This window comes from Styela clava, chromosome 9 (assembly GCF_964204865.1).
Source record: "Styela clava chromosome 9, kaStyClav1.hap1.2, whole genome shotgun sequence".
NCBI lineage: Eukaryota > Metazoa > Chordata > Ascidiacea > Stolidobranchia > Styelidae > Styela > Styela clava.
In genome coordinates this window covers 6,244,052-6,254,718 of record NC_135258.1, presented here as the reverse complement: position 1 = coordinate 6,254,718, position 10,667 = coordinate 6,244,052, and the positions used below count along the sequence as shown (strand labels likewise).

The 10,667-nt window shown below is 38.5% G+C and overlaps 2 protein-coding genes and 1 long non-coding RNA gene across 3 annotated transcripts; all 3 read right to left on the bottom strand.

The window, feature by feature from the left end:
- Window positions 1-2,866: 2,866 nt before the first annotated feature.
- Window positions 2,867-3,423, bottom strand: LOC120336253 (uncharacterized). The gene is made up of 3 exons (XR_005568769.2): window positions 3,281-3,423; window positions 3,083-3,140; window positions 2,867-3,003 (listed from the first exon to the last, which is right to left on the bottom strand). It is a non-coding gene; the product is annotated as an uncharacterized LOC120336253 (long non-coding RNA).
- Window positions 3,424-4,147: 724 nt separating this feature from the next.
- On the bottom strand, window positions 4,148-7,694 carry LOC144427253 (uncharacterized). The gene is made up of 3 exons (XM_078116139.1): window positions 7,364-7,694; window positions 6,865-7,286; window positions 4,148-4,423 (listed from the first exon to the last, which is right to left on the bottom strand). Exons 1-3 carry the CDS (start codon window positions 7,692-7,694, stop codon window positions 4,148-4,150), a joined length of 1,029 nt encoding a protein of 342 aa, XP_077972265.1.
- A 531-nt stretch (window positions 7,695-8,225) lies between these two features.
- On the bottom strand, window positions 8,226-9,836 carry LOC144427252 (uncharacterized). The gene has a single exon (XM_078116138.1). It carries the CDS (start codon window positions 9,834-9,836, stop codon window positions 8,226-8,228), a length of 1,611 nt encoding a protein of 536 aa, XP_077972264.1.
- Window positions 9,837-10,667: the final 831 nt, after the last annotated feature.

The window sequence follows — 10,667 nt, the reverse complement described above, 5'->3', positions numbered from 1 at the left end:
TTGTGTTTTGCCGTGTTGTGTTGTTTTAAGTTTTTTTGTATTCACAGTGAAGAATTCGATTTGCAATAATTTAATAATAAGTTTATACAACTCATTCATAAATATATATTGTCATTTAGATATAAATACTGTCGCTACTTTCCATAACTCATCAGATAGTCTTGTACAAAGGTATGCAACAAGCTCCCAGAGGGCCACGACCCGGCTTTCAAAGTCATTCAGTGTTGTCCTTGTCAACAATCAAATTTTTTCCCAGCAAGCATAAAATATTATTTCCGAAAGTTTTTGTTTGAAAAGTCACTCACATCGGTGAAAATACGTGATGATTTTGCTCTTCAATCTTCCGCCGTTTTGTCTTGTGCTTTTATTACTGGAAGGCTAAGTGATATCCGCATTTCCACAGCTTTGGTGGTCGCTAATTAATTCGTTGTGTTCATGAAAAAAACTAATTTTTTCGTATGGCCCATCTTGATGTCTGAAATAGGTTACATGGGCCACCGAAAAAAATGTTGCATACCCTTGATATAGGAGTCAGAATTTTTGAGAACCAGTCTTTCGACATTCGAGAACATTGTATATACATTCATGTTGATTATATAATAATAGGAAATCGAGCCGCATAAGTGGCGCTCCAGAGGAATGTGTACCAATACGGAGGTAACTACTAACTACTTCACATCAAGTTGTGTGAAGGAACAGAAACTTATGGACTGGTGTTATATTCACTTGGCTAATAAATCACTCGCAGAACTCTTAATAGAACTAAAATAAGGAAAATCGGAATAAAATTATGACCCTAACCTGGTATACATACTACGGGAGTATCAAATTAGAAATACTAAACAATTGTATAAATGCATTGTGATAATATGTGTCTCACTTTTTTGGAATAAAGTGAAGCCTTTGCGTTGTGAATCCTTTTACCCTGCGAAGTTTACACGATATAAGCAAACACTGACGCGGCGGTGTGGCACATCGTGCTAAGCGACCACCATCAAGTCCATGCAGCTGAAACAAATAGCTGGTTGACCTATCCCATACCTGACATGAACTGGTAACCGGACGCGCGGACTTGGTTCACCATATGATTAAGCAGTCTTAGCTACTTTCCTCTCCCCCGGGTTAAATATCTAAATGCTATTCTATCTACTCACTACGTGTGAGATTTTGCCTTGATCCGTAACCTATGTCCGAACTAGACTCAGACAAGCAACCATTCATTATAGCGCTTTCTGTTTGCTATAATCTATCTAACTTGTTAATTCAGTTGGCATGGGACACAAATCACAAATCTTACAACTTAAATGATCAAACCTCCAGTCACACGCGAACATTTCAACAAAGAGATATCGACATGTCTCATTGATGCTCATGCGCACCACGATGGCGCACAACCTACATAGTACGTCATTACGGGAGCGCCGTCTCATTTTGCATTAATGGATTAATGATTATTAAGCCCAATCACGTCATCATTGGATTTGGTGAACGCCTGGCCGTATCACTCCCGCATGTCTATACTAGACTAATTCATTACTTGGTATTATTTGACTGTTATTTCATTTTGGTTGACGAAAAAATAAAGAAGCTCTCTCTCTCTCCATTTGTTAATTTGTTTACATTATTACGTTTCAGAACCAGCAAAATCTCCAAAGAAAATGCGTTTGAAAGTTGCAGCTATTCTCTTTGTCGCACTCTCTCTCTTATTGGTGGAGGAGTCTCATGGGGATTGGGGGAGCTTTAAAAAGATCTTTCGCGGAGCAAAAAAAAGTAGTAAAAGGGGTTGTAGAAGGCTACAAATATGCTAGAAGAACTAAGTAAGTTTATACTAATTATATTTTCATATAGTCAACAGTGGCGGATATTAAAACATATTCTTAAGTGCTTTAATTTTGACTTATAGATAATGCATTTGGAATTTCGCCGTGATACGAAAAATGACTCGATAAGTATTTATTCAAATTATTTAGTTCGACAAAATTAAAGACTTAACTAATAATAAGCCCGATATTTTCATAAATATAATGAAATTTTAAAGTCTGAAATTAAAATGATCAAAAATCTGAATAGAAATTTAGTGAAATACGACGCCAAAAATAAAAGAAACCTGTAAACTTACTTCAGGACCAATATGTGTATATTTATCATTAATTAGAATACTTAAGGCTTTTTATTTTTATAGATTGGGCCACATTGCGATTGAATTGAGCAAGAAGGCCCTTAAAAAAATTGGGCTTAGACGAAGAGATTACTAAGCTGAGAAAGCTCAAAGAGAAGGTAATTTGTTGTTATCTGTTGAATAGTATTAGATAGCGTGTTACATATCTAAGGTTCAAATTCCATGCTCGCCTCCTCACCAGGGTGTAATAAATAGGTTAGGAAATGTTAGATCGGGAAGATTCCGGTCCTTTGAAAAATAGTAACTCATTAGATATCACGTATATAAAGTCACGGCAGAGGACGTAACTGTTACGTATATCCTACGCACCACGACGGCGAGAATCACAGTCTTTCACTCGCATATAATTATGCTCAACGGGATTTGAATTTGCGCAACCCGAACTGGGTAATGAGGTTGCAATAGCAAGCGTGTTCCCAACGCTTAGTACAGCACCTCAATTATTGAGACGCACGAATAGTGCCAACCATAGTCCTTGTAGAAGCTTGACGGAGTGTAACGTTATGCACCCTGCTTGCTACACAATGACGAAGGGCGCTGAACTGTGCGCCAATATTTTCCAGTCTAAACGCTCTATCCCAATACAGCAATATTTGTCTATGTTCGGTCAAGACAATCCTCTCCAAATTATCCCCGTATTTTAACTGAGATAAGCACGCCGAAGTCCACAAGCCCACAATACACAACTTCAAACACAGGAGAATTGTAATGTGTCGTGAAATATCAAGCACTTGCTCAGCACAAATATACAATCGAGATGTCAGATGGAGCCAAATGGATTACGGAAACAGATGACGAATAGAAATAGAGAAACAGAGGTTTTTCTAAAGAAAACAAAATACACTATAAATACAAGGAATTTGCTGCATAAATAACCAAAACACAAACAATTATATTGCTTACCGACTGTTTTTAGCCAAGGTCAACAAATAAATCAAATCTTTTATGTAACTGCAGAACACTGAAATAAACATGAACAAATAAGCAATACAGCAACAGTACTGAACCCTACATAATTAACTGTGGCAATAAATATAATACCAACAGTATTTCATCCTAATAGGACTACAAGTAAGATGCAATGAAATACAGAAAACTCACCAGGAATATTTCACAAAACAATCAAAATGCAGGACAGATTCACAAACTGCAGTTCAATAATCCGGAGTTCAATGCAGCAAATATTAAACTATTAGTAAGTTAAATAAGCATTTAACAAAGGAATCATAATTAGCCGGCTATAGTTAATATGATACAGTCCATCCTAATGCTAAGTTCTCATAAAGGTAACGTATTGCAACAGCAAACTAGCTGTGCGCATTTCACAATTTCGGCCCTAACGCGAGGCGATACAATAACGATGTGAACACGTAAATTGCAAAGACCACCAATTTTCGGCTCGGTCTACAGATAATAAAGAAACACATCAAAGGCGAGTAATGAAATGAGACGTTTGTTACGTTTACAAACGAAATGGTGCAATACGTGTCAGCAATAAAGAAATAGACACGACCGGCGCTGGAGATCTAACATTCCCCCCCACAAATTTATGTACATAGGAAATAAATTTCAAAACACAACAATATAATCTCCAAGCCTCAATAGTCATTTGGTACTTTCAACAACAAGAACTAGCTTGGTGATAGGACGTTTTACCAAGCTATTACGAATTTGAACAAGCACTGTTCGTATCAGTCCCTTCTTGTCTGGATACACATCTACGATTCTTCCCGTAGCCCATCTTGATCGTGGTTGAGAATCATCTACCACCAGGACAACATCTTCTTTCTTGAAATTTCTCTCTTTCTGGAACCGCTTCTGTCTCTCAATAATTGTAGGCAGATACTCTCGAATCCATCTTCCCCAAAATTCATTCGCAAGATATTGAGATTGTGCCCATCGACGTTTAACATAGCAGTCCTTCTTGTCAAAAACTCCAGGAGGCATATTTTGATTTGACCGAAGTAATTACAAGTGATTTGGCGTTAAAGGCTCTTCATCCCTTGGGTTAAACGTTACCGGAATTAATGGACGACTGTTCAAGCATGATTCACACTCGATCAAGGCAGTTCTGAAAACTTCATCTGTCATAGTTTGACGCTGAGTAACAGCAGTGAAAATTCGACGAATTGACCGAATCATTCGTTCCCATGCACCTCCATGATTTGAACCTGTAGGCGGTGATTTATGCCATGTTATCCCCTTTTGACGTAAGTATCCATGAACATGAGAATCATTCCACACCTTCAAGGAATTTTCAAAAATTTGCTCTGCCAATACAAAATTACCAGCATTGTCCGAATATATATGAGTACACTGACCCCTTCGAGCAGAAAATCGTCGGAGTGCAGATATGAAAGAATTAGCAGACAAACTATTTAACACCTCAATGTGAACAGCACGAGTTGTCATACACGAGAATACACAACCCCATCTTTTCACATCACTTCTTCAGGTCAACACCAACATGACTGAACACTGGTTCATCTGATTTCAGTCGACAGGAAGGTAAGTCTGCCATAAATTGCTTTCCAGGGCGAGCATTTCGCTTTCGACAAGAAATACAATTTCCGACGACTCTCCTAACTAGGGTTGCCACTTCTGGATACATTTTTTTTCGAATCGAATCTCGAATCAAAACTTTTCGAATCGAATCTTTCCGAATCTGATTCCATTAAGCTTTTTTTTTTTATTACATGCGTATGTTTGCCCAAAGTCACAAAAAAGCTCAAATCTAGAAGAAAAAAATTTGAAAATGGAATAGGCTATATAGCAAGGATGATAAGGGTTTTTCAGTGAATAAGCCACACTTATTTTCATCATGATAAAAAAGATGTAGGTCATAGATATCACTAATAAATGCATTGATGAAAAACTTGCTGTTGCAACTTATCTGTGAGTCTTACAATACTGAGTTATTGTGTTATACTTGTATCAGGGCTGAGGCAATTTGATGGAATTCATATGAGAAAATAAGCAGGGAACAGTTGTACTGTTATGTCGTAAACACAGTAACAGCACTGCTTTTCCTTGTCCCCCCCAGTATATGTGACCGTGGTATTTCCCTTCTTGTTATATTGAATTAAGGCCGGCCTTATTACCGATTCTTTATCTTCAAAATCTTAGTACAATATTTTATATTTATGCTAGCAGCATAGAGTAATACGACAAAAACATTCTAATTGCATCTGAATTACTATAAATGGGAAATGCTTACAAGAATATGATTGAAGACGATAAAATTAACCACGATTAAATTAAATTCGATAAAAACAATCGTTCATCCGACTACGATTGCGAACAAAAATTTCCATAAATATTAGAGAAAGTATTATTTGTGGCTAACAGCGTTATTGGCTAACTCGGGCTTCATTATTAATGTGGACTACGTTTAATTTCGTAATTCAGAAAGTCCAAATGTGCATAATGGACGCCGCGCTGACGAGCGATAATTGGTTGACGCTTTATCTCGATCGGACATGGTCGCTGGGGCTAAAGTAAGACGACATTCGCACAGTATGCTCGGTCTGGTATGAAATCTGCCACGTGTTGATGTAAAACAGTGCACAAGTTGCCATTCCTCAAGTATTATTTACTCCCACCTGTCCGTTATGACATTTGCTCGAAATAATCCGAAATGTTTTATTCGCTTGTATCGCGCTAACAAAATTAAAAGTAAATACTATTTTTTTTTGTAACAGCTGAAAAAAGACGTGTATGTACTATTACATTATGTCCCCCTGATTTCGTTTACCGCCACTCGAGTGGAAGCCTGACAAACGCAAACAAAATAAATATATATTTTAGGATGAGAAACATGATTGTCAATTAACGTTGCCGGCCGATGAACTCATTCAGTAATAGTTCTCTTCAAATGTACGCAAAATATTGCTCTCAGAACAAAGTTTAAATTAAATTTCAATCAAAATTAAACATTATCTAGACGTCGGTGGCCGATTCTTCATCCAATCATGCCAGGGCGTACAATAACTTAGTCGCAGCGCAGGTGTGCTGTTGAAAATTTTCATCAAAATTGTCACGAATTTTCAGGTATACGATCCATTTAATTTCGCGCATAATGGAAACTTCGGCTATTTAGTGGAAAACTTAACTCGCAGTTTGCTGGTAATTACGCCACACATCATCTCGAGTGATGCGTAAAAGAGTGTGTTGTGTCGAACTTGAAACAAATGACGGCAGACAAGTAAAAAAGTCAATCACGAAAAATTCATTTTCATTTATTTACGTCCCGTAATTTGTTGCTATTTGGAGTGCCGCATAAACGCATTCGGCAGTTTTAACGCCACCGAAAACAACGATTAACAAATGTTCAATGTTTTTCTTTCGGTCCCGTAATTTGGTGTTATTTGGAGTGCTGCATAAACGCATTCGGTAGTTTTAACACCGCCGAAAACAACGATTAACACACGTTCAATGTTTTTTTTCGGCCCGTAATTTGGCGGTATTTGGAGTGCCGCATAAACACACTCTGGCAGATTTAAAGCCGCCGGAAACGACGATTTAACAAACGTTCAATGTTTGTTTTTTTCGCTAAATCGCTCTCTTTTTCCGAATCGCGTAAATCTGATTCGAATCGATCCGGAAAAGATGCGATTCGAATCGATCCGATTCGTAAATCCAAAAGTGGCATCCCTACTCCTAACCGCAACTCCACTTTTGATTACCCAGTACTTCTCTCTTAATGAGGTCCATGTATGACCCATACCCGAATGACCAACTTTGTTGTGATGCTCCCTGATAACTAGATCCGTAGGATGTGATATATGAGACAATATGATGGGATGCTTTGATGAATGCATAATCGGTGCATTTTCCAAGCGTCCTCCTACTTTCATCAAACCATCTTCCAGCGTAGGATTGAGTTTCAACATCCGGCGAGAGCAATCACCTTTATTAATAACTTTATCATTCAATAGACATTTCATTTCTCCATGAAAGCTTTGTCTTTGGACATATTTGATAATATCTCTTTCAGCATAGTTCAATTCCTGCACAGTCAGTCTTGATGGCAATTCAGTGAGCTTGTCCTGTGGCTTCTCAGAACGCAAATATTTCTTGAATCGTCTGAGCCAACAAGTTGCTTTCTCTAAATGGTAGAATGTAGGAAAAAATCCTATGAACCTGTCCATGACAGAAGATTCTTCCTTTATTACAAATGCCAACTTTGTTTCTGGCTTTGGACTGGCTTTGGACAAAATTCAGACGGTGGATCAGGAAAACAGTCCGGCATCTTTGGCCACTTGTCTTCAGGAAGATGCAAAAACTCATTGATCCATCGTCCTGACTTTAAATATGCATCAACTCTAAGACCACGCGAAGCATCTTCAGCTGGATTCATCTTCGTTGAAACGTGGCGCCACTGTGATACATCAGTATTCCTATCAATTTTTACTAAACGATTAGCAACAAATGTGCAGAATCGTTTCTTCGAATTTCTTATACTTTGAAGTACAGCTGTGGAATCAGTCCAGAAAGTTGAACTGCATTCATTCATCTTCAGTTCTTTCTTTAGGACAATATCCTAATTTACAGCGAGAACTGCAGCTGTCAATTCAAGTCTGGGTATAGTTACACGAAAACATGGAGCAAGTCTTGCCTTTCCAACCAAAAATGCCACATGAATTTGGCCATTTTAATCTATTATTCGTAGGTAGGAAACAGCTTCATATGCTAATTCTGATCCATCAGCAAAGTGATGTAGTTCATAGCAAACAACTTTTCCAAAATCAAATGGCTGATAGCATCGCTGAATCTTCACCTCTTCTAAACTTTGCAGTTGATGTAGCCAGTTTTGCCATCTAACAGCATCATCATCTGCAATTTCTTGATCCCATCCCAAATTTTGCTTGCAAAGATCTTGCAACAATAACTTGGCAAGTAGCGTTATTGGAGCCGCTATTACAAGCGGGTCAAAAACAGATGCTACAATTGAAAGTATACCCCTCCTGGTATTTGGTTTGTCAGCAATATTAACCTTGAACCCAAACTCATCATTTGCCACATTCCAATGAAAACCAAGAACTCTTTATTTGACATTGCCATCAATGACGTGATTTTGAACACATTTAGCTCTCTTTTCCTCTGGGATCATAGACAGTAATTCATCATTATTGGTGAGCCATTTAGTCAAGTTGAATCTACCTTTTGACATCAATTGTATCAATTCCTTAAAAATCTCTATGCCTTCATCGACCGATTCAGCAGTTGTCAAGCAGTCATCGACATAGAAATCTTCATTAACAATTTCTGAAATTCTAGGTTTGTTTTTATTTCCAAATTTCACCACCGTCTGTTTTAAACAAAATGCAGCACAAAACGGACTCGATGTAGTCCCAAATATATGAACTCGCATACGATGTGGAACGGGTTCGTTTGAAATGTCCTCGTCATCCCACCATAAAAGCCGTAGTGCATCCGTGTTCTGAGGTGTCACTCTAACCTGGTGGAACATTGCTTCCACATCGGCCACCAATGCAATTCGTCCCCTGCAAAATCTCAAAATTACACCCAGGAGTGACGATACCAAATCTGGTCCGGACATTAAACAATCATTCAGAGAAACATTTCCATATTTGGCTGCAGCATCAAACACTACACGAACTTTTCCCGGTTTATGCTGGTTCATGACGGGAAAATGAGGAAGATACCCAACTATTTTGGCATATCCTGCCGTGATATATCCTTGAATAACTTCGACATATCTTTTATGCAAATCAGAATCTCTCATCAGTCTATTTTTGAGGCTACGAAGTCTTTTCTTTGCCATCTCTTTGTTATCCGGCAAATCCTGCATCCCGGTTCTCCATGGAAAAGGAAGTTGACAATGACCACCAATATATTTCACAATTTCATATACTGCTCGATCTTCTCGAGAATTCGGAATATCAAGTACCGAAGTTTCATTGCCAAAATCTGTTGTCCACAAGGTTTCAATTTCCGTTTGTATTTCCAAATCATTACACTTGACGAAATTGACATAATGATCAGATGCAAAATGCACTGCTCTGATATCTGATGGCGACTCAAAACTGGGTCCGAACAGCGACCAGACAAGAACGGTCTTCATTGCCTTAGGGGATTTCCTCGGTCCACTGCGAACATCTTGGAAACAGACGAGTTCCTCATTGTCAGCATTAATCAGAAGATTCACTGTTCCTCCTTCCAAGATTGGCAATCTTTCATCATGAAGATGCGGCATCATTCTGAGGAATCTTTGATCGGGCGCTTTATTTGGCTTAGCAGGAATTTTTTCAACCGAAAGCACATCCGTGATTTCTTGCTCAGCACCACCATCTAGCGGCGATACAACTGAACTGCCAGATATGCTTTTGTATTGTATTGGCCTTTGTCCGATTGTACGTAGTGTTATATCTCTTGTTTTTCCTGTTACTCCGAAATATTTCACCAAATGTTCACTAAACAGAGTAACTGTAGATGCCGGATCCAGCAAGGCATATGTTTGAGCGGTCTTGTCACCATTGCGAACGTTGAACGGCACCACGCATAAATAAACATCTTGTCCAATACTTTTTTCCTTGAATTTTGATGACTTCGCCAATGAATATACAGCAGGTCCCTCTTCAGGTTTCAATAAATCTATGAAGCAGCGTGTGATGTCGATTTCCTTTACATCCATGTACTTTGTACTGACTGGGCTTCTTGCAATTACGAGCCAGATGACCAGGAGACAGACACTTGAAACACAATTTCTGCTCCTTTAAAAGACTGACCTTTTCTTCATGCGGTTTACTCTTGAAATCCGGGCAGTTCCACATATTGTGCGGTTTAAGACAACATACACATGTCAAATCCCGTTTTTGTTCAATGGGTTTCCTTCTGGCCTCGGCATCAATATTATAGGTTGCAGCTCTGTTTCTCCTCACACTCACAGGAATCTTTTTGTGACGAATCTCATTAAGCTTTTTCCCATACATTGAATTTTTCACATCAGCCCAATTGCAAACATAATCGACCAGGTGACATTATTTTGCCTGATGACCAGTCTTTCTTTAAATCCTGAGCGCTTCTTGTGGCCATCCATCCTGAACATCTTCAGGAAGTTTAGTCATCAGCATTCCCATAGTGTCCAGGGTGTTTACATTTGCAAATTCATCAATGTCTTCTAGAGTTCCCAGGCATCGCTCCATTACTTGTGATATACGCAATAGTTGCTCTGGCTTGTCATCACGCACACTTGGAAACTCTTTCAAAACTTTTTCACATGCACCAGCAATTATATGAGGCTAAACATATTCTTCAAACAGCCTTTGCCTAGCAAACTTGCATCCATTTTCAGGCTTCTTTGTGAAGTATTCTAATTGTGCACGAATTCTCTCTTCACAATATTGCAACAAACACACAAGCTTCTGGCTATCTGTTTCTAGTTTCGGTGCCAGGTGGATGTCAAAATTTGTTATGAATGACACATATTTCAAAGGATCTCCATTGAACACAGGTAACTTAGGTT